Here is a 25267-nt window from a genome sequence, read left to right on the forward strand (position 1 = left end):
GTGATGAAGCTTTGTTACCACCCCTGATCTGGAGAATAGCCAGGGTTTCTCTGTGTCCTAGTGGATCACTAACTGAAAGGAGGGGAGCCTGCGAAGTAACTGGGTTTTGGCACAGATTTGATTTTCTTGTTTGAGGTTGTATTGAATAATTTGACCTAATTTAAAGTGCAGTATAGTTGATTGAATGCTCTTAAATTAGTCAGGGTTTTAAACAACCTAGGAAACAGAGATAAAATTTAAAGTAATCTTGATAGTTTCGATGAAAGAGCCATCAGAGAGAGAGAGAGAGAGAGAGAGAGAGAGAGAGAGAGAGAGAGAGAGAGAGGGAGAGAGAGAGATGACATTGAAATCTTTTACCTAAGGAGAATGCTCGGAAATGGGATAGAAAAACCAGGCCTGGTCTCATGATAGGAAAAGGCTTGCCGCTAAAGAAAGGCCAGAGACAGAGTTTTATTTAGACAACCAGGCGGTGGAATGCAGGGCAAAGTGCATAATAGAACCTAAAACAATACATAAGGCATAATAGAACCTGTATGTTCAACTACACAGTGACGAGCTGCTTTGAGTCACTCACCCTAATCTCTGCCATCGGTTACTTACTGAGTGTCTTCCGTGTGCTTAGGTTATATGCTGAACTATGCACATAACTCTTAGCCTAGGTAAGGAGATATCACCAGTATTCATATACCCGTGTGGCAATTGAGAACTAGGCAGTGTTGGTGTTATTGGATTCCACAAACATACATTTGATTAATTTGAGAAAGAAAATTCAGAAAATATAGAATGGAAAGATCATTTGGATGGGGGACATCAGAGTGTGTTTTTTTGTGGATAGTTAGTGTTGAACTGGCCATGTGGAGGTAGATTGAGATTATCTAAAGTGACAGGGCTTTCTGAACTGGGGGAATAAGGAAATAGCTTAATTAACAAGAGGAGTGATCTTAGTTTACAGAAGGGACAAAACATAGACATGAGGTTGACCAAGAGGGTAAGAATAGGTTACGAAGGGCCTCAAAAGCAAAGCAGTTTGGATGGGATGTAAAGGCATAGATAAGTCCAGGTTCACTGTAATTCTGAAGGCAATAAAAAGGATTAATAATATAGTGGTAAACGAGATCTGTGAAGGTTGATTGTTGAATTTAGAAAAATACTGAAGAATGATATATTAAAGATGGTTAATTATTAGAAAGAGAATTTTTTCCTCCATATACATAAAAGATGGAACAAAAAGATTGGCTTAAGTTACATTAAAGCTGGTTAATTATTAGAAGCAGAAAGTTTTTCTTTCATATCCATAAAAGATGGAACAAAAAGATTGGCTTAAATTGAAGTAAAAGAATTAAGTTGTATTTAAGAAAGAACTTCTTGTTAGCAAAAATGATCAGAAAACTGGACCAGGCTGTTTGGTAGATTGCAGAGAGATTTTTTTTAAATGAGTATAACAAATTTTTTTTGTTATTAGTTTCAGGTGCAGAGAGACTTTTTTATAACTAGGATAGACAGTTGAGAATTCTGGGAAAGGTAGGAAATCATATAACAACTCTTCATTTTTTTAGCAGTGCATGTTATCTTGGTTGTAATAAATTCCCTATAAAAATTCTACATGTCTATCCAGTGTTTAATCTGTCTTTATGTAGGGTTTGTCTCTGTAAGGATGGTTTCCCTTGTGGGCTACTGGTTTTGTAGGCAGAGAAAGCAGCAACGTTCTTCTTCAGTTCTTTTTATCTGCCAACAAGTAGCAACAACTTTTCAAGGCTTCTTCACGTTTTCTCCTTTCTCTGAGAGATTTTGTAATGGCACTTCCCAATTTTCTCTGTGTTTTTTTTTTTTTCTGAAGCTCTGGGGCAGCATAAATTTTTGAATGAACAAGAAGGGGGAGGAGCCAGGACGCTTTGTACACAGGAGGCTGGGGAGATGGGGACAGATAGTGGTGGTCCCGTGTTTGGTGAACACAGGCTCTTTTGGTCAGGGAAAGGAGAGAGCCCATTGGACTTGTGATTAGTGTCCTTTCCTTGGGCTGGGGTGAGAAGAAGCCAGTAATGCCTGGATGCCTTGGGGGTGGGCAAAACCCTTAGGCAGAGACCTGCCCCTTTGTGTGCCAGCCTCAGACAGTGAAAATTCTCTTCTGTATCCCCTGCACTAACATTTCTAGGTCAGGTGCTTGGTTTCCCTGCTTCTCATCCTCAAAGCTCTGTTTTCCCCCAAACTTGGGCTGGCTGGAGAAGAACTTTAATTCCCTGACATCCTATTCAGTTTTCTGAAGGTTCCTCCAGGAGCAGAGCCAGTGGACCCCATGTGTCTCCTGTAACTTCTGGGGACACCTGGTGAACAAGAGGAAAGAATGGGACGTGGCCTGCTTTTCTGTAGAGCCCTCACTCTGTCTAGTGTCGATGTTTCTTTCTGGACTTGATGGGCCCTGGCTCTGTGCCTCTCTGGGGCTGAGCGCTGGGCAGCCCATTCCTGCTCATTTCACCTGGGAAATAAACTGATTGGACCCTGAAACCGGAGGATGCAGGAGACACCACAAACTTTGTGGGTGGGATAATTTGACCCTGTTACCACTGAGTATCTGGAAAAACGTACTCTTTGCAGAGAGTAGCAACTTGGAGGAACATTGGCTTCATGTCTTCAAAAAGTTGAAGTACTTTGGATAAGTGCATATGCATAGCAAGTGACAACCTTCTTCACGTTAGAAGAGGAAACTGGTTTCTGGGCAGTGGTGCCCCTTTGCAAGCAGTGGCATTCTCTTGGTTTAAGCACAGGGGATGTTGATAATGAATTCCAGAGACCATCCCTTTAAAAAAAAGAAAAAGAAAAAAGATTAAGACCAGACAGAGTACAGAGTTTGCATAATTGATGACATGTACCTGCTTGGTAGACTATGTAAAGTACTTAAAGTTTTTGCAAAGGGTAAATGTATGTTCCTTTTTTCCAAGAGTGGTAAGCTTTCTGTTTAAGTTAGTGTTAAGTTAGTGTGACGTGTCTGTTAGTGTATCATGCGTACTCGTATATGTCCCTTCCCCTTTCTGCCTCTGCAATGACGTTGGCACAAATGCACTCAAATTAATGAACATCCGCATTTTCAATGACTCACGTTCAAACAGAGTTTACTTGCTAATCATTGGGCAATGTCACACAGATATCAAGTGTGCAATGCTGCAGGCATTGTGAAACCACAGCATGTGATAGTGGTCCATCTCTGATGCTCATCTGGCATTCTATACGATAAGCATATGCTCAAGGTTGCTAATCACAGCATTCATATAAGGGTATGTATACAAGGAGAGAAAAACAGTATTTTGTAATCGGCAAAAGGAACTAACGTCCTTCCCTGCTCCCTCTTTTTGGGTTAAAAAAAGGGGGAGGCATTGCCTTGCCATTCCACCCTCACCCCCGTAGGACAAGCTAGCCATTGTGCCCTTTAGTACATGCCTGATTTAATTTTAGCAACTTAGAATTTCCTAAGTTTGATCTAACTTGGTCTTTTTTTATTTGTTTTTCTGCGTGTAATCATTTAAGACAAACCGTGCCTCTTATCATGAATGGAGTTGGTGGCTCATGGGCTCAAGGAAAACAAAAAGGAAACAATGGAGTTCAGATGTGAAAAGTTTTGAATGATTTTAGGAAGAAAATTGTAAGCAAAAGCAGGAGGGCAGGAGAGCCTAGGACATATTGGGACCCCAAGAACTGATTTAGTGTGGCTGGAGCTAAGATCAGTGAAGGTGAGTTGGAGGTAGAAGGAACTGAGATTGGATATTTAGTTTGAAGTCAAACCCTGAAAGGCTTTGAATGTCAGACTAATAAATTACTTTTGGGGTTGACCAGTTAGCTCAGTTGGTTAGAGCGTGGTGGTGATAACACCAACGTTGCTGGTTTGATCCCTGCATGGGACACTGTGAGCTGCGCCCTCCTTAAAAGAGTAAACTATGCCATTGAAGCATGAAAAGCAATGTGTAACCAATGACCATGGCTGTTCCCCAATAAAAGAAAAAAAAGAAAAAAAGAAATTGCTTTCTTAGATGAAGGGAATTTTGGGAAGACGAACTGGTAGCTTTGGGAAGTGAGATTAGACAGAAAGGGGTTGAGGGAAGCAGAGATGTAGACAGGAAGGCATCCTGGAAGGTAATGGGGCCTTGAACCAGAGCAGCGGGGTTGGTGGAGATGTGGAGTGTCCAGGCAGACATGTAAAAATGGGAGCCTCGGGGAAGAAGCCAGGACAATAGATGCACATTTGGGAGTTATTTGCAGAAGGTGAATGTTGAAATGGTGTTTTAATGAACTCACAGAGAGTGAAAGACATTTAACAAGGCTAGAGAAAAATCACCATAGGAAAGGGGCAGGAAGAGATAAATGAACCAGGCAAAGATCAACCAGGGAAGAGAATAAGAGCAGAGGTAATGGAAACTTAAGAGAAGAGAGAGTTCTCACTTTATGTTTTCTCTTACTCCTCATTCCTCTGCCTATTGACACTCTTTTGTGCTCTGTTTTTCTCCCAAGAATAATAGATGTTGTCTATCAACTCCTTTTCAGAAATAAAAACATTGAATGCCTTATTGGTAAAATGTGCTTTTCTGTGCGTGCATACACGTATGAGATAAGGGATTACTAGGGACTTCTAAAGCTCACCCAGAAATTAAGTATTTTGGGGTAAGATTGGAAATGCAAGGGTGTCACTAGTTACATGGAAAATGATCATAACACAGTTTCACATTGTTCCATCTTTACAATTCTGAGGACATACTGAGCCATCAGACTGATGCAATTCTTGGAGAGCTAGCAGATGAACACACAAAGGACATGTGTGTACAAATTTTTGTATAAACATTTTAAATTTGTGTTTATGCATCTTTTAAAAAATATATTTTTTACATAAGTAATACATTCACATGGTTCAAAAATTTAGCAATTTAAAACACATATGCTTTGATAAGTGTAACTTCAATCCCTGTTACTGTGTATTTTTACCCATGTTAGTTTCTTATGGATCTTTCCAGTGTTTCTTTATGCTATTACAAACATAATACTATAATGCAAATGTTTATCATTTTCTTGACTTGCTAACCAAAGATAATATACACAAAACACTATTCTGAGCCTTGTGTTTCCCCCTTATATCCTATAGTCCTTTCTGAATTATTACTTAGAAAGTTTCTTCTTTTTTAACAACTAATAAGAAATTTTATTATCTGAATGCAAATGATACTTTTTACTTGTAGTTCTTGACTTTTGCTATTAAAAAAAAAGCCAAAACGCATTGGTTAAGAACTGGCTTGGCACGCCAGAGGGCCCCAGTTCGGATCCCACATATGAGGGCCAGTGACACTGCCCTCCACAGCTAAGATGCTGAACAACAGCTCAACCTGGAGCTGGGCTGCCGTGAGTTGCCGGCGACGGTGTAGGCTGCAGCCTCTGTGGCAGTGGGTTGCCATGGGCTACCGTGTGTAGCCAGCAGCCAGCGTGAGCGGCCAGCAGCTGCAGTGAGCCACCGTCCAGAAGTCAGCGACTGATCTGCCTCGCCGGGAAGAGCGCAATGATGGTGCCAACTTGGGCCAGTGAAGCAACGTCCTCCACAACTAGACTGAAGAACAAAATGACAGCAACTTGCCTGTTCCCCTTCCCCCAATTCCCCAGCACTGTTCCCAATAATAATTAAAAAAAAGCCAAAGTACATATATCTGTAACATGAGCTCCGTATAACATAATCTGTGACATGAATGGGATTGTGCTGTCAAAGAGAATTTATAATTTTGATTGATATTGCCAAATTGCCCTTCATTAAGGGTTGTACTAGTTGAACTTCCATTGGGAGTGTGTGCAAGCGACTGTTTCCTCATAGCTTCACCAGGGGTGTAAATATACTCATATGTCAAACTTTTGGATTTGTGCCAATCTGATAGGTGTGAAGGGGAAACTCAGTTTAGTCTTAATCTGCATTTCTTTTGTAAATGGAGGGTCTTTGTACACAGTTCATGTTTAAGGGCCATTTGCATTTCTTTTTCTGGAAATTATCTATTCATGTGTTTTGACCGGCTGTCTATTTCTCTTTGATTTCTAAGACCTTTTCATATATTAACGCCCTGTCGGGTGCAACTGATCTCACAGATTCATTGCACACAAATTTTCAAATATCTAACAGTTAACCTAAGTATTGTGACTCATCGCTTCCGTATCTTCCCCCTCTACCATAGCCTATCTCTAGTTGTGTTTGTGACTTAGTACAGTAAACATGTATTTCATAGCGGCATCTTTGTGTGCAATGAATCTGTGAGATCAGTTGCGCCCAATGGAGGGTTAAATTAATTAGCTTTTGTCTGTACTGAGATACAAATATTTTTTTCAGTTTGTGATTTGTATTTTTTCCTTTGCTTTTCATGCTTCTTACTATGCAGATAATTTTCTTTTTTTTTTTTCCATTGCTTTTTTTTTTTTTTTTAGCTGAGCCATCCTGCCACCTGTTGGCAGCTCAACGGCAACTCAGCTTGGGTCGGGACTCAAACCGCTGTTGTTCAGAGCTCAAACTCTTGTGCAAGCTCTTAACCAACTGAGCCACTCGGCTGGATCATAATTTTCATTTTTATGTTGTCAAACTTATCAATATTTTCTTTTTATAGTTTCTGGATTTTGACTTGTTTAGTAGAAAGATTTTCCTTCTGCCAGTTTTAAGGGAATTCTTCAGTGTTTTCTTTGATTGCTTTTATGGGTTTTTTTATATTTAATTCTTTGATTTATTTATTCTGGTGTATGTGCCCAGATGACTATCCAGTAGTCACAACACTCTATATTAAAACATCCATCTCCATTAGACTTATTTGTGATGCATTTTAAATAATTTCTTGAATTTCAGTATATGTTTGGATCTATTTCTGAACTTTCTATTTTGTTTTGTTTGTTTACTTGTCTTCTTAGGCACTGGTTTCATTTTGTCCTAGATACTGACATCTTAATACATTGTTTTAATATCTGGTAGAGATAGTTGTTCTTATTGCTTTTCCTTTACAGTGTTTTCCTGTTTATTCTTGCCTGCTTATTTTTTTCATATAATCTTCAGATTCATCTTGTCTATGATCCAGAGGAAACAGAACTATCTATTTTTACTGGAGTTGTATGAAATTTATAAATATACTGAGAGAGGCTTGATATTATCTATGTTGAGTCTTACTCTCCAACGACATTCTGTCTTTCCATTTGTTTAGGTATTCCTGTGTATCTTCCAGAGATGTCTTAAAGTTTCTCTCAGATGGGTTTTGTACATTTCCTCTTAAGTTTATATTTCTGGTTGCTTTTAAAAATGGAGTGTCTTGCGGGGGGAAGTGGGGCGGTGGATTGGGGGAGGGGGGTTGTCACTTCAAGGGGTAAAAAGTATAACTATTGCACTGTGTTGTACAGCTGAAACTAATTCTAAAAAATGTGTATTTTGCAATAAAAAAATTTAAAAATGGAGTGTCTTCTTCCATCATATCGTTTAACTGATTGTTGTTTGTATATTGGAAAACTTGATTTTAGTAAGGTAGAAGGATATAAAAGTAAGACTTCTCATAATGTGTGTAGGTTTTCAGATGTCCTTGGTTTTTTTTTTTTCAGGTATGCCATTATTTTGTTTCAAATAGTGATAGTTTTATCACTTCTTATTCAACATTTTTTGTATTTTATTTCTTTTCTGATTTTTACTTCATTTCTCTCACTTGTCTAATTATGTTGGCTGCTACTTCAGTACAGTGTTGAGTAGCAGTGATGCTAGTTGTCATTCCTGTTGGGGACAAGCCATAGTGCCTTCAGTATCTTCCTAGGAAGCATCATGTTGGATTTGATCTAGCTCTCCATCTTATGTTAAATAATTGTTGATTCTTGTTTTGTTATTTTAAACCAAAATGGGATCAAGTATATGGTGATGGAAGGAGAACTGACTCTGGGTGGTGAACACACAATGTGATATATAGATAATGTATTATAGAATTGTACATCTGAAATGTATGTAACTTTACTAACCATTGTCACCCCAATAAAATTTAATTAAAAAAAATGAATGTTGAATTTTTCATGCATTTTCATCATCTTTGGTGATGAATATAAATTTTCCCCTTAGGCAAATTATGGTAAATTGCATTCAATAGTAAGTTAATATTCGAATCATCTTTGCATTTATGGACTAAACATTGCCTGGTTATAATGTGGTGCTGGAAGCCATCTGCCAAAATTGGAGTTAGGATTTTTGCAATTGATCTTTTTACTTGAGATTAATATATTACCTACCTACCTACTTTCTTCCCTTGGGTAAAGTTTTTTCACTCCCCATATTATTTCATTTGTGCCAATGTATCTCTTTAGAGCATTCATCTCTTGGTGTCAGTATTAGTAAAGTTATTTTAGTAGAAAACTATCTATTTTCCCCAGATTTTTATTTAACTCATTTGCATAGGACTTTGTGCAAAGTTGTTTCTTAGGATTTTTATAATTTTCTATTTGTTATTTCTTTTTTTGTAAATTCTTATTTTTATTACATGTGGGCTTTCTCCCACCTTTATTTTTTCTTAATGGTATTAAGTAAGCTCTCAGTATCCCCAGGAGATATCCCCCTCAGATACCCAAAGATGCTCAAGTCCCTTACATAAATGAATGGCATAACACTTGTTTGTAACCTATGCACATCCTCTGTGTACTTTGTCATCTCTCGATTACACTGTATTGTTTAGGGAATAATGACAATAAAAAAGTCTGTACATGTTCAGTACAGACACAATCATCATAGACCTAACTGCATAGCACACATCAGTAACAATGTAACAATTTTTTTTCCGAATATTTTTGATCCACTGTTGGCTGAATCTGTAGATGCCAGATATGGAGGGCTGATTGTAGTGGGGTATATAGATGTTTAAGTAAACTTTACCCTTTTTTGTGTAAAAAAAAAATTTAAAAAGTTGGTAGTAATTCTTAAAATGTGCCAACTGGGGGAACATCACTGGGGGGACGGGAGCATGAGGAGTAGTTTCATCACTGCTGAGGAGTAGTTTCACATGAGGAACAGTTTCATAACTAAGGCTTTTTTAAAACTAGGCAATCATGATTGAGTAGCTCTTAGGAAAACCAGTTGAGGTGCTAAGTTAGCATTATTTTGAGCACATTTCATGTGTATGACAGGTTGTGATTGTCGTGTTGATTTTGCCCCTTTTTCTTTTATGGACCTATTATATGCTGTATAAGAATCTCATTCTACCAAAGCAGTTTTGCTGCTACAGGGACACTCATGAAACTTTTATGCAGTGAATTGTTTTCATTATGCATTATGTTCTAATTTTTTTGTTTCTCATCCTCTCTAATCCCTCCACTTCCAAGAATAGAGAAACTGCAAGCCTTAAAATGACAACAAAAAAATGACCTAGCCATCAGAAACCCCTCCCATGAGTACATTGCTAACTTGGCCATCAAATAGATAAAAAACTGCTAATATAATAATAGGTAAAATAAGCAGAAAGATGTTAATAGTGTCTGTGAACTCTCAATGCTCTACTACTTATTGGTAATAATTGGTTCTCTCATCCTAAGTATTTTTCCTTCTAAATTATTTTAATTTGTAAGGTGAATGGTTTAACATAGATCTGTTGCTTGTAGCAACAAAATGTTAATGTGTGATTCAGAGTTACAGGCAAATCCAGGTATTGTGGGAGCCTGAAGCTTATACAATTTGGAGAGCCTTTTTTAAGAAAAAGTATACACAAAATTAGTGCGGGACCTTGGAAGGGGCCATGCAGGTGAGGAGACTGAAGGTTAACCTTATTAGCTTCATGATCAATCTGTCTTTGGCTCAGAGACTTAAAATCAAACCTGGAGTCATGGCTCAGGACGTAGCAGGGTTTCTCAGCCTTTGGGCCCAAAGGAGATAGAGGCTGTTTTCTACAAACCTTGGCTGGGTGGCGGTTCAGGTTAATGAAGGTAAACAAGAGGTAGATGGTTTTAAACTATTTCTTAACAGCAATAATAGCAAAACATCAAGAGTGACTATCCTTTCTAAACCTTGAGTAGCCTGCGAGATGCATGAGGAAGCTGCTTCTGCCTCCGAGAGGACTTGAAGAGTAAGGTACTAGCAGATCCATGTGTTGAGGTTGTAGAGTCGTAAATTGGACACAACAGCCTCCTTGGACCACTTGGATTTGGCTGTATTACTGAACTGGGAGAGCATTGAGTGGACCGGCTGTTTTTTGCTGGGCTTGTTGTGGGAAGACCCAGAGACCTTACCAAATGGAAATCAGATGTGTTCCAGGTTATAAAAGATTCCTGCCCCACATTATGCTAAGTCAGTCAGACAGAGACAGTAGTAAGTCAGACACAGAACGACAAATATTATATGGTCTCATTTCTATGTGGAATCAAAAAAAGCCAAACTCATAGAAACAAAGAACAGATTGGTAGTTGCCAGAGGCAGGGGGTTGAGGGTGGGGGTGGAGGTGTCAGAGAAATGGGTGAGATTTCAGTGGTAAGATGAACAAGTCCTGGGGATGTAATGTACAGCATGGTGACTACAGTTAACAATACTGTTTTGTATATTTGGAAATTGATAAGAGAGTAGATCTTAAAAGTTCTTACCACAGGAAAAAAATTGTAACTTTGTGAAGTAATGGACGTTCACTAAACTTTCTGTGGTGATCATTTGGCAATATATACATATATCAAATCATTATGTTACACACCTAAAACTAATACAGTATTATATGTCAATTATATCTCAACAAGACTAGAAAAAAGATTCTTGCCTTGGTTAAAATATATACATATAGTGACTTTGAGTTACAGTTTCCTGGGAAGAATGATCAAGCCTTAGTCAATTAGTGACAAGTACACACACAGATTAATGATAGATGGAGGCCACATGTAGGTTTCCTGCATCAATCAAAGTTCCATTTCTTCCCTCAAAGCTAAGAGAAATACTAGAAAGAACTATTATTCAGTGCTTTTTGTTTAGCAAGGAAGAATGCGGGCTGATGTGGAGTTGATGGGAAAGATCTGAGTTATTTGGGATTTGCCCAAGAGCAAGTGATAGAGTGACACTGAATTGGAAGCTTTAGGATATGAGGAAGCATTTAGTTTTGGAGTCATAGCCAGACTTGATTTCAAATCCTGGCACTGTTGTTAATTCTCTTTGTGGCCCTGGACAAGTTACTCTACCCCTCTGAATCTGTTTCCTTATCTGTAAATGTGATAATAGGATCTCCTATCTCATAGGATTACAGGGATTACATAAGTATATATGTCAAGGGTTTAACACACAGTTTGGCATCAGGAAACATTCAGTAAATGTCAGTTGGCTTCTAGCTTAGGAAAGAATGTATAAAATTATTCACAGGAACCTCTAATTGGGATTATAGCTAGAAATTGGGGGAGATTCTTAAAAGTAATATTTTCCTGATGCTTAAAAAAATTGAGGCATAATTTTCATACATTAAAATGCACAAGTATCAAATGTTCAGCTAGATGAATTTTTGCATATTTATACACCTATGTGACCACCACCCAGATCCAGCTAAAGCAGCGGTTCTTAACCTGTGGGTCGTGACCCCTTTGGGGGTCGAACGACCCTTTCACAGGGGTCGCCTAAGACCATCAGAAAACAAAAAGATATTTACATTACGATTCATAACAGTAGCAAAATTACAGTTATAGAGTAGCAACGAAATAATTTTATGGTTGGGGGTCACCACAACATGAGGAACTGTATTAAGGGGTCGCGGCATTAGGAAGGTTGAGAACTGCTGAGCTAAAGAACATAGCCACCATCTCAAAGTTCTGCCCAGTGTTTATCACACATCCCTCAGTCTTTGTTGTAACTTCTCTCCTCATTTCTGTCATGATCTGTTAGTTTTTCCTAGCTTTAAAATTCTCACAAATGGAATCATACAGTATGTGCTCTTTTGTATCTGTTTTTTTCACTCAATATAATGTTCATGATATTTTTCCACGTTGTTGCATGAATCAGTGTATTTTTAAAAAGTGCTGTGGAATATTCCTTTTACAAGTGCATAGCAATGTGTTTATCTGTTATTCCGTTGATTGACATTTGGGTTATTTCCAGTTTTTAGCCATTAGGAGTAAAGATGCTATGATCATTGTTGAACAGATTCTTGTGGACCTATTTACTTGTTTTCTTGGGTACATACCTTGAAATGGAATTATTAGGTCATAGAGTAAGCAAGTGTATTAGAAACTACAAAATTGCATTCCAAAATGGTTGTACATTCTCAGAGCAATGTGTGCACATTCCATCAGCTTGCTGTATAGCCTCTTCAACACTTGGTGTTTTGAGCCTTTTTATTTTAGCCATTCTGGTGGGTGGGTAGTAGTGCCTTATATTGGTTTTAAAAGTATCATTTTAAGTATGTTTTTCTTACTATATAAAATAATACATATACTATATTGAAAAGTTAGACTAAATGAGAAAATTAAAAATCACCCATATGAAATTGCATTGTCCAGAAAAGACCTAATATTCTGATGTATTTTCCCCATTCATATATATTTTTAGTTGTGGTTGATATTTTAGTTAAGTAGGTGGGCCCTGACATCTATATTTTTATAGATTTCAAAAATATTCTGATACGTAGCCATGCTTGAGAACTATTGAATTGTTTCAACTCCTTTTTTTCCCCCTCCCTTATATTTTAGTGCCTGGCCAGGTGACTGAATGACTGACTGACTGACTGAATGAATGAATGAATGTTTCAGATTTAGATGAAGAAACTGATTCCCCAAAAAATTAACTTTTCAAATGAATTTCTTAAGTGGATTTTAAAACCATAGCATCCATAAAAGTAAAGAGAAGAGTGCAATTAATCACCTTATACTCATCACCCAAATTCAACAAGAATTGAATTTGCTTCATGTATCCTTTTTTCAGTTTTTCCTTTGTGGAAGTATTTTTTTAATTAAAGTTTTAATGACAGATGCAGTATGTGAACAATATAGAAAATTAGAGAATACAGATAAGCAATTAGAAAAAACATATTGTCATACTTAATGTATGGCCTCTTCTGGAAGTATCTTAAAGTTACTTTGAGATACGATGTCATTTTACCTTTAAGTACTTTAATGGCATCTCAAAAAATTGACTTTGTTAAAACACAACTCTGTGCCATTATCACACTTAACTAAGTTAATAACAATAAAATGGATTTTTAAAAAGTACTTAGAAAGGAAAACAGTGGTAATTAGGAACACGAAGTGACATATGCTTATATCACTATGACATCAACATAGTCAAATTGCCTAATTTATGTGCTGGAAATTGTAACTTGACTAAGAGCCCAGGGGATTTTTTGGACATAGTATAACTAGAGCTTAGCCTGGCAGTGTTACAGCTAAATTACTGTGGCAAAAAGTGGACCGGAAACCTGTGAAGTGGGTGACTATGTAGTTGATGTACTGATTAATGTCTTAATGTGTGTGGTGATGAATTGGAGAAGAATGCGGACAGAGATTGGAGCTATGTTTCAGGGATCTGTCCTTGGCTCTGGCTTGTTGGAATTGTATAAAGACCTTTCGATCTTTAACCACATCTAAGTGGTTGCTTAAACATGTGTCTTATCTCTAGAGCTTGGTATTGAATATTTCTCTTCTTTAATCCCAGAAGCACTGATCTGCCTCACTCCCCAGCCCCCACAACCATATAATTTATTTTCACAACTGTTTTACCTTGGTCTCTTCTTTAATCAAGCCAATCACATTTATGGATAAGAAAGGTAATTGGGGGCATGGTTGGGGGAGGGAGGGGTGGGGCCAGGGGAGAATGTAGGCCTGGCTTCCTTGCAAAGGGCCGGAGTCCTTCAGCAGAGCTCCTCATGCCGGGATAAGGACCTCACAACCAGTAGCAGGTTCTGGGACAGATGAACTCTCCCTGACCAATTAATAATTGGGGAGGGCGATAAAAAGTAATTTTTTTTTTTAAAAAAGGGAAGTAGTATTTATTGAATCTTGTAATGGGTAAATCACTGAAATAGGAGATTCACAGATATTGCCTACTTTAATTCTTTTCTTTTAAAAAAGTGATAACATAACGTGAGATCTACCCTAACACATTTTAAGTGTACAATATTGTTAACTATAGGAAATATGGTACAGTAGATTTCAAGTAAAAATTTGTTAAAAATTGAAGCATAACATACATAGATAAGAGTGTAAAATTATAAATGTACAACTTGATGAATTTTCCACAGTGAAATTTCCCAGGACTCCAGAAAGTTCCTCTAATACCCCATCTAAGTCACTACAGGACGAGGAAGTATATTTTTATTAATTCCAAACTAGATTTAATTTAAAAATTTTCTATAGAAAAAGTGCTAAAGGAGATGTCTATTTCACAGTACTGCTACTTTATGATCACCTATGGTTTTGGGTTAATTAGGCTTATGACTAGATAGTGTTCTAGCTCAAGCAGACTAATACAAACAAAGTTTTTTATGAGAGAGTGTGTTTTGAACTCTGAGCTTTTGACTTTGGGAATATAGCGCATTGGTAGGTTAAGGATCAACTTCTGTATATGCCTATTATATCCACTTTTGGTCTGTAGTAGGCCCTGATTTTCCCTAATTGCTGACCTAGAAAGCATGCTTTTACAACTGGAGTATGGAAAAACTAGTGTGATTTATAAATGGGCAGTTACTCCCAGAGTTCACTCAGCTAATTTAGAGTTAATTATATTTGAGATGATTTTAACTTCAGCCTCCATTTCTTTTAACAGGACTTTTATAGCTGGTATTATTTATGTACCAGTGACTTGCTAAAGGCACAGGGGCACAGGGCAGCTTGTGCAATTAATCTCTTGCATTAGATAGATAGTTGTTCTAATTTTATTTTCATCCAAGCATGGACCTTGTCGTGTTGGCCAGAGCATTTGCTATGAGGACAAAGTTCAAATGTTTATTATGGCATTACTTTTTTAAAGCTGACTTGTGAAGCAAAAGGAAGTATTTCCTAGAATCAGGGTTTTACCAATTTAAGAACTGTGGGTTGCTCTGAAGGATCATGATTAATTTACTACTAATAATTGGGTTTCCTTAAAGACAATAAAAACCAATATTAAAATTGTGTCTGTGCTAGTTAAATCTGATATGTATTTATATCTACATTGCAAATACTGTTGGCCACTTATGAACATTTCTTGGGGCCAAAAGAAATATTTCCTCTCTTTCTAACCTGCACTTTCATGCTAATACATGGTGTGTGTCCCGTATATGTTGATTGAATTGAATATTTTTTTCTGTCAGAAGTTTATACTTACAGTGAATTGAATCAGTTATTTTGATCCTCAATAGTCAATATATTTCAGGAAGGAAGTAACATTATATATTCAGTAATGCTGCTTTTGACATCTAATTTTATAATAATACCCATTTTTAGATATTTTGTATGCCTTATTAAAGAGCTTTTAAGATGGTACCTGCTTTCTTACTATAGAGATCTTCACCTTAGGAACAACTGTCAGTTCCATGTAACTTTATTTATTTATTTGGTTATAACACATGTGTAGCTACCCCTTAGTTTAATAAATAAAACTGGACAGAAACAATCAAATTCTCCTGTGGATCCCTCCCTGATTCCATTACCCTGCCAACCACTCAAACTATTACCCTGATTTTGATGTTTATTATTTTTGTACATATTTTCACACTTCCCCTAAACATATGTGTATCTTTAAACAGTGCATAGTATTTATTGTTTTGCATTATTCAAACTCTATAAAAATACCATCTTTCATATTATCATTCTGAGTTGTTTGTTCATTCTGATGTTTACAAATTATCTAAGGTGGTAAATGTTCTAGTTAATTTCTTTTAACTCCTGTGTAGTATGCACTGTATATATCCATCTTCTTTTTTTTTGTATGAGCTGTTTTTCATTATTTATTTATTTATTTGGAATATAATTGATATAAAGATAATTAGTTTCAAGTATACAACATAATGATTCAATATTTGCATGTATTGCTATATATCCATTTATGTAATGAGCCTTTAGCTTGATTACACTATTTTGCTATTGCAAACAATGTAGCAAAACAGTCTTATATATGTCTACTTGTGCACAATTTTATAAGAATCTCTCTAGAGTATAAGTAAAAATATCTTCCTTAAGGAATGCAAAATAATAAGTGAGGAAAGAATGAAGGCGTGATAAAATACTATTTTAAAAGACACACAGTCCTACTTCATTCAGGCAAGAATCGTCAATAGTTGCTAATACCATTGGGTGAAAGTTTGAGGAGCAGGATATTTCCATCATGTCAAAGTATCTCCCCTTTATAGATAGTTGTAGATCATAAGTATCAACTTATTAATCAAAAAGAGTAAAGCACTAACGTTACAGTGGAGAAACCTGGTAAGTACTAACTACCTTAAACCAAGTGATCAAAGTTCAATGTAGCCAATCATGGGACTGATATCATGTGCCTCCTGATGTGATGCACCGAGAAGGATGCGTCATCACATACATACTATTTCTGCCCAAAGTGTATACAGTTTGCCTCTAATCATGAAGGGACATCAAATTAACCCAAATTAAGAGACATTCTACAAAATACATGGCTTGTACTCTTAAATAATGTCAATATCTTGAAAATCAAGGAAAGGCTGTGGAGCCTTTGTGTATTAAAGGGACTAAAGAGACTTGATCTATAAATGTAATATATGACTCTGGATTCACTCCTGGACCAGAAAAAAATCCTATGGAGGACACTATTGGGATAATTGTCAAAATCTGAATAAGGTCTATAGATCAGATACTAGTATTACAGTATTGTCAATTACTGACATTTTTCTGATTTTGATCATTGTACTGTGATTAAATAAGTGAAGTTCTGTGCCCTAAGGAAATCTCTGCTGAAATATTTGGGGGTAAAGGATATGATGTCTATAATTTATTCTCAAGTATTTCAGAAAAAGAAGTATCTGTTTATACATATAGAGAGAACAATAAAGCAAATGTGTCAAAATGTTGGTAATTAGTAAATCTGAGCAAAGTGAACTATTACTGCGATTCTGTCTGTTTGAAATTACTAAATAAAAATCTTCCTGAAGTATACCTGGAAGTTGAAGTGCTGGGTCTTGAGCTATGGATATCTTTAAATTTACTAGACAGTGCCAAATTGTTTTCCAGTGTGGGCATACTAATTATATTCCATTGCTCCGAATCATCACCAACACTTGATATTGTTCAATTTAATATTTTTATCAGTATTTATGGACATGAAATAGTATCTCATCGGAGTTTCAGTGCATATTTCTCTCATTATAGTGAAGTTGAACATCTTTTAAATGTTTGGTCTTTAAGACTTACTCTTTTTATGAATTGCTTGCCATATACCTATCTAATTTTTTTTTACTGGGTCCTTTGACTTTTTCTTATTTTTTTTTTGTATGTCTTAATATATTCTGAAAATTAAGCTTTTGCCAATGAGATGCATTGCAGTTACCCACATACTTTTAAAAGAGGCTTAACAAAAATAGAAAACTGAGCTATATTTTAGTTAGTTACCCAGAATAAAGTAGGTCAGAGGGCAGAGCAAATATTGCATATCAAGTGTGCAAGAGGTAGGGGGCTGGCTGGCGTCTGTTTAGCGATCTCTTCTCTCCTGGCTCAGTTAAATGATATGAGGCAACTTGAACTTGCATTTTTATCTCTGGCCTCTCTGAAAAAGGTTATTTTTAGAAGGGCTGTCCAAAGTCTCCAGAGTGTTTCATTCAGAGATTTGCTGAATAACTTGTTCTTCCGTCCTTTTCTAGACTTAAAAAAAAAATCTATATATTGCTAAATAATGAAACTACATGGCTAGAAACTGACCAGTTCTTGGATTGAGTAACTTGTTCTGAGTGGTAGGGCAGTGTCTAAGAACAAGATGGTATTAAATACCATCTTGGTTCATTCTCTAATACTAATTAAACCCTTTGCAGAGATTGTGGAGAAAGGTTAAACCACTTAGACTTGACTACTAATAAAGATAATCTAATGATCATTGAAGGTCTTTATTGCGCTAATTTTTAAGGTGATTAGATATTAGCTTTGCATGTGGGCAAAAACAAACAAAAACCACCCCAAACCCCAAAAGTAAAATCATAAAACTTTAGCCCTGAAAAGAAATAGAGATTATCCCATCTCCACTTCCCCATTTTATAAAGGAAGTTATGTGACTTATCTATTAGCCACAGTCATAGAGCTGGTGGTTGTCCTCAACAGAACTTGACTTTGGATTCCAGGTCCTCTTTAACTTTCTACTCCAGTGCATTATGCTGCCATTCCATAAAAAAAAAAAAAACTGATATATTACAATTCCTTATATGGATGTACATACAAGTTCTCCAGAGAATAAATAATATATAGCACTCTCCACTTTCCTCATTCATTTCCTAGGAAACTGGGAAGTGAGAAAATCAGAGGGGCTCTTCTGTCAGGGAATTTAACATCTTAGTCACCTTAAAAGAACAGACTTTTCTAATGTAGGAAATGAATTCTTTTGTAACAGACCCCAGAGGAACAAATGGATAGTCATTATATAGCTACTCGTTATTCTTCAAAGCTCTTCTCATCTATTATTCTTATTCAGTAGTTAGAACTGGGTGGCAGTAGTTATTTTTCAATTCACAAAATTTATACTATAAAAATCTCTGAATTATTTTCTTTATTGAATAACAGTATAAAGAGGAAAATCTAATTGCAGAGATAACCACTTAATGTTTCCTTCTTGACTTTTTTTTCTGTGTGTGTGTGTGTGTGTGTGTGTGTATACATATATATATGTATGAATATATATATTTCATAGAGTTAAACTATAGTTTTAGATTCTGCCTTTTTCACTTAACATTAGAGTATTTATTAATGGATGTATTATATCTCATTGTCTGAATTGACTATAATGAAAATGCTACAGTGAACACTCTTGCCTACATTTCTGATTATTTTCTTATGACAGATTCCTAGAATTGGAATGACTGAATCATCAGCAAAACTATAGTCTCTTCATGACAAACAGATTTTGACAAAATTCTTATGAATAAGTTCCATATTCATACAAATCGAGTATGAGAGTACCTGTATTATTTCTGACATTGAAATTTATCATTAAACAAAAATGCTGATTTAATAATGTAAATAGGCCAGTCTTTATCTAATTCACTTTTCTTTGACTACTAGAAAAAAGATTTTAATATATTTATTAGCTATTTATGTTGCTTTTATGAATTAAGTTCATAAGCTTTGCTTACTTTTCTGAGGGGGCTGTGTTTTTCTTATTAGATAATTTTTGTATACTAAAAACATCAACCATTTGCCATTTGTGGTAAATATCTTTTGCCATTTTGCTTGCTTTTTGGCTTTATTGTTTTTGTCAGGGGAAAACAGAACTCTTTATTTTAGATCTATACTTGGGGAGAGTTTGTTTTTGTTTCTGTGAGTTCTTTCCCTAATGGGGTATAGGGAGGAAATACAAGCCGGAGGTTTATTAAGGACCCAAATTCCTCTGGAATGAGCTGAAATCATCGAGTAGAGGCTATGTCATGCAGACTCAGTAATGTCACCTCTTTCCTACTGTAGTTGCTTGTTTTATATTTCTGAAATCTGCTTCATGCTACCCATTAAATTTAGTTACATTCTTCTGCACAGTTGCCCCTTTGGTCTGTTGTTCTTATGTCCTATGGCATTTTCTCATATCTTGATGCTTTCTTTTAAGGTATTATCCAAAGAGATGAGTCACCCATGGAAAAAGGGCTCTCTGGTCTGCGAGGAAGGGACTTTGAGCTGTCTGATGCGTTTTATTTCTCCAAGAAGGGATTGGAAGCCATTGTGGAAGATGAAGTGACCCAGAGGTTCTCCTCCGAGGAGCTAGTATCATGGAATCTCCTTACAAGGACCAATATAAATTTCCAGTACATCAGTCTGCGGCTCACCATGGTGTGGGTGCTGGGTGTCATAATACGCTACTGTTTTCTACTACCCCTGAGGTATGTCTCCTGCCCAGTATTTTTGATGGTATAATTGGTTCAGCTTTCTTTTAAAATCATGTTATGTATTGGCCACATGAGAGTATTATGATACTAATCTCACTCCTTTCCACTTAGAAAACACCATGAAATATGACCACCATAGGAAAGTATTATGTATCTATTCTTTCACATTATTTCCCAAATGAAGGTGTGTCTGTGTATTCAGAATCCAATGTATATTGGTCTGGATCCACGTTACTCTTTCAGTCTCAGGTTATTTGAGGATGGATAGAAAAGAGAAGTGAGAAAAAAGGAGAGAGAGGATTTACAGTTTTTCATTCACCTGTGTGTCAGGTGACTACCTCTCTTTGCTGGTCTGTAGCAGTTCATAGCTGCACAGAAGAGAAAAAAATTCCCGAGAGTGTGTACCACGTGGGAGAGAGCCGCCAGAAGAGTGAGTTTGTTCTATCCAATTCCATTACGATCATGCACTTTTCTTATTAAAGGTTCCCCAGCTGGGTCTCCTTCTGGTTCTAACTTTGAGTGCCACCTGATGAGGAGGTGCCTTTACGCCCCAGTTGACTGAAACTGTGGTATGGAACACAAGAGTAGAACAGGTGACACTGGGCAGTGGGATGAAGTGCAAGTGGCCAAGGTCTTTTTAGCATAGTGGTAGCAGGTAGTAAACATGTGTGCCAATCACAACATTTCTGTTAATTGTCTTGCTTCATTTCCCTGGACATGGCCTTGACATCCTCTCGATAGAGCTTTCCGGGCAGTTGCTACCAGCCAACAAAATTGGCACATGAGTTGAAACCTCTTTACCATCCCTAGGGTGGTTTATACTTGCCTCACTCAGATGTATTACAAGGGAAGAGATTGCTTAAGTGTAGGCAAAGGCACGTTTCTAAGAAGCCCTTTCTGTTTCCTTGTGCCCATGTGACCAGTGTCTAGATTTGGGGGCATGGTACGTCTTTTGGGAATCATTTCAGCTGTGATAACAAAGTGAAATTCAGGGTTTCACATACACTTTTGCTCGAACCTTATGCCAGTCTTCCCAAAGTGGAGTTCATATACTCCGGGGATGCACAAGACTATCCACTGGTGTGTAAGAAGGAAATATTTGAGCTTTTATTTATTAGCACTTTCTAATCTATTTATAATTAAAGCTCCCATTCTGTTTTTATTCTTAAAAAGAAGCAAAACTTCAGTGAAGTTGAATATATAGTTTAGCTCTTACATCTTCACATGATCCATGGGGCAAGCACCTTATCCAAGGCATCCTGAGGGAAGAGTGAGGATTTTATAACACAGAGTACATGAGATCCCTCATTTGTTGGTTAGCTTTCAGATGCCGTGGGTGCCCAGCGAATGGTATTATGATTCTATTATCTAGTTTAAACCTAACTAATGCTCACAAAATAGATAAGTGACATAAAAGATTCTTGCAAAGAAACAACAGATTTAAGATAATCCAGTAATGTAAGCACCCAAGAACAAGGTGGAGAATTGGGATTCCTACTTTTAGTACATAGGCTTCATTATGAAAGAATTGCTTTGTAAATGGTTTTGAAAAGAAGGAGTTGCTGCTAAGTGAACATTTAAAAAACAGATTGTGCTAAAATTGACTGTGTTGATGGTTACACAACTCTGTGAATATGACAAAAATCACTTAGTTGTAGATTTTAAATGGGTGAAATTTATAGTATGTGAATTGTGTAGCTCAGTAAAGCTCTTAAAAAAAACAGATTATTGTTGGAACCTTGTGTCATCTATGAGAACTCTCATGCTGTCTCCCTTAAACTGGGAAACAGAATTTTCTGACCTGTTAATCTATCAAATAAAAACTTTCAATCACTTTGAACACAATTGTTAGACATGATAAAATGTAACTCCTTCTGATTTAATGTGTAGGAACAAGTGATTCTCATTAGGGCAAGAGGGTAAAACATTTAAAAACTTCTGCATAATTGATGGATGCAATTAAAACAGTGATTTTGTTATTACATCAGTGACTGACATGAAAATATGGCATCTAAAGAAAACTGAGTCTGACCTTTAAATTGCTGTGTCAAAACATTTTAAATCAAGAATTTAACACCTTAATAAGGGTTTTATAAGGATGCCCTATTTATTTGGAAAGATTTAAAATCTCAACTGTTTCTTTTTTGAGTAATTCTATTTATGTCTCTAAAACTGAGTGTTTTCTTTTTGAAGTGATTGGAAGGTATATTAAAAGCACTTTTCAAAAATGAGGAAGTGTCTGTGTGGAGATTAGCAGTATAGTCAGGCATCTTGTTTACTAACTTCCAAGTTATCTTGAATCATACAAAGGGACAAGTTAGATGTGCATTAAGAAATTCCTACACGGTGATACAATTTGATGTTCTTATTATAAGAGAGACTTAAGTCTAACTTTCTTTCCATTTGCTATAAATTTTAAATTCCTTAGAGAAAAATTTGAATTGTAGCTTGTTGTTCCCTGTCATTAAAAAAATATAGAAAAACAAGTTATTTTCAAACCATTTCAAGATATTTCCTTTTACAACCATATCATCCATACCAGAGTATCCTGAACAAAAAAAGATGACTTTCAACCTGAAATGACTCCTCAATACAACATAAAACTTTTTTCTTATATCATACAAGAAGTTAATGTGTACATTTAAAATGATTCAGAATAATTTAACAATTATAATAATTCAGAAAAGCAGAAGGGAAAGACTTTTAATTTATTTCCATCATTAGCCTACTTACCTCTTTGATGATTACATAGATTGAACTTGACAGTTTTGTGAACCAATTTCCAGGCCTTCCCTATGCATCTGTACACTAGTTATGTGCTTGCTGTTATTTAGAAAATGATCTTCTCTATCTATTATTTTGAAACATTGCTTTTTTGCTCTCAAAATGTATCAAGGACCATTCTTTCATGTCAGACTCTACAGACTTACTCAATTCTTTTAATGGCTGTCCCATATTCCATAGCATAGGTGCTCCCCAACTTATTTACAATTTCATTCCTTATGAACTTTGAGGTTATATTCCTTTACCCCTGCTATTCAACTAAACTTTTGCACTACCTTTTCTTTTTCAGGGTTACCTTGGCTTTCATTGGGATCAGTTTGTTGGTTATTGGAACTACACTGGTTGGGCAGCTGCCGGACAGCAGGTAAAATGTTTCCTTCCACTGTAAACAGGATTGTCCCTTTTCTTAGCTGTATCCACAAAGAGAACATTTGTTTGATTCTTATGTATTGCATCAAATTTATGGCCTCGACACAATTGTTAAAATCCTGCTTACTCCATAGTCATAGTCTTTATTTGATTTTCCATCATACTTTCATATCAATTGTAAGAATTTGTTTTTCTCAAAGAGGAAAAAAAGAGTAGGAAAAAAGTGGACTGAGGAGTTCAAGGAAAGCAAGAGAGTCTTCTAGTATTGTCCAACTCATAAAGCGGAGACCAAAGAGGCGTCAACTTATCTTGGTCAGGAATTTATCATGATAGCCTAGTCGGGTGGGAGCTATTTTTCGTTAGAATTTTGTCCTAAATGCTTCGGTGAGACTATAAGAATTGAACCGTGCCTCTGTTTCAGAACACAATATGCTGCTGTGAAGGAGCACACTGAAGCTTTTATTGTATTATTTCTTAGGAGTGCTCAGAACTGCACAATAAAATGTGTTCTTTCCTTCAGCCTCAAAAACTGGTTGAGTGAACTAGTCCACCTGACTTGCTGCCGGATCTGTGTGCGAGCCCTCTCTGGTACCATTCATTATCATAACAAGTGAGTGTCTGCTGGCTTCCTGCCTGCCTTTCTCTGGGTACATCCAGTATGTGATAGACAGCAGTGGGTGGGAGGAAGCAGACGAAATAAGAGTACTTCCTGTGTGTTCATCTCTACTGCTTAGACTGTTACAGACATAACAATGCACAAAAACACTTTTAAAAAGTCCATTTAGAGAAGGAACATACTAATAAACATGTAATGACAGTTATTGGGCATTTATGCTTCCCGTAGGTCATCCCTGTTAGAGGCGCTGCTATCCTGTTTTACAGGTGAGGAATGGAGGCTCTGAAATTGGTTGTCCGTGGTCACATAGCTAAAATGGAGCAGATTTTGAACTGGGCCTGTCTTATTTAAACAGTGATGAAGGTGACAGGCCTGTAGTATGGTGGAGAAAGGACTAGACTCGGAGACTAGAGGCCTGGTTTCCAGTCTCCGTCCAGCCACGTCTGAAATTCTATAAAGAGAGCCTTAAAACAGAACATGACTTTCGGCTTCTCTCATCCCTAATCATAGAGGATAAAGGTAGCTAAGTGAAATTATTACCTAAGTGAAAGTAATTTTGATTGTTTTGAATTACTTTCTGTTAAGTATCTTTTTTATTGTTATTTTTACATTTAACATCATTGTTTTAAAAGTTCTAGGACAGGTCTATTTTTTACTGGATCTTTCTGTCTCATTTGTAGAAAGGAAACATTTTATCATTTGACTTTCCCATGTGTTGCCAACATCAGAGACCCCTTACATTTCTAAAATTATATGATTTTGTGATTGAGCTATGAATTCGAGGGTGAGGAGTAGAAAAAAATGCTTTGGTAGATGTGTGAGCCGAGGAGCTAACCTTTTACAGAAAAGTGCTTTAATTACATAGACGTTCATAACTTTATAGAATTGCTTCTAATTTTAAGGAACAATGCTAAAGTTGTTATGCATTTGTTCTCCTGTCTTTTCCATTCAGGCCCAAAGAAATCTACTTTGCTTCATTAGTGTCAAATACTGGTTGAACTCTAGGACAGAGGTTGGCAAACCAAACTATTGGCTCATAGTCCCAATGGAAACTGCCATCTGTTATTTTATTTATTTTTTTAAATTTTATTTTTTTAGCTGAGCCATCCTACCACCTGTTGGCAGCTCAGCAGCAGCTCAGCTTGGGCCGGGACTCGAACTGCTGTTGCTCAGAGCTCAAACTCTTTTTTTTTTAAGATTTTATTGGGGAATTGGGAGAGGGGAACAGTGTTGGGGAATTGGGGGAAGGGGAACAGACAAGTTGCTGTTTTGTTCTTCAGTCTAGTTGTGGAGGATGTTGCTTCACTGGTCCAAGCTGGCACCATCATTGTGCTCTTCCCAGGCAAGGCAGATCAGTCGCCGGCTTCTGGATGGCCGCTCACCGCGGCTGCTGGCCGCTCACACTGGCTGCTGGCTATACACGGTAGCTTATGGCAACCCACTGCAGCAGGGGACTGCAGTCTATGCCGTCGTCGGGGACCCACGGCAGCTCAGTCCCAGGTCGAGCTGCCATTCA

The 25267-nt window shown here is 36.8% G+C and overlaps 1 protein-coding gene across 1 annotated transcript in view; it reads left to right on the plus strand.

Annotated features, from left to right (window-relative positions):
- Positions 1-25267, plus strand: part of GPAT3 (glycerol-3-phosphate acyltransferase 3) — a 57253-nt gene that overhangs the window by 16320 nt on the left and 15666 nt on the right. The window contains exons 4-6 of the mRNA XM_019652189.1: positions 19706-19976; positions 23056-23130; positions 23656-23745. Coding sequence (XP_019507734.1) covers positions 19706-19976; positions 23056-23130; positions 23656-23745 — 436 coding nt within the window. The remainder of the gene's footprint in view (positions 1-19705; positions 19977-23055; positions 23131-23655; positions 23746-25267) is intronic.

This window comes from Hipposideros armiger, unplaced genomic scaffold (genome assembly GCF_001890085.2).
Source record: "Hipposideros armiger isolate ML-2016 unplaced genomic scaffold, ASM189008v1 scaffold_175, whole genome shotgun sequence".
Taxonomy (NCBI): domain Eukaryota; kingdom Metazoa; phylum Chordata; class Mammalia; order Chiroptera; family Hipposideridae; genus Hipposideros; species Hipposideros armiger.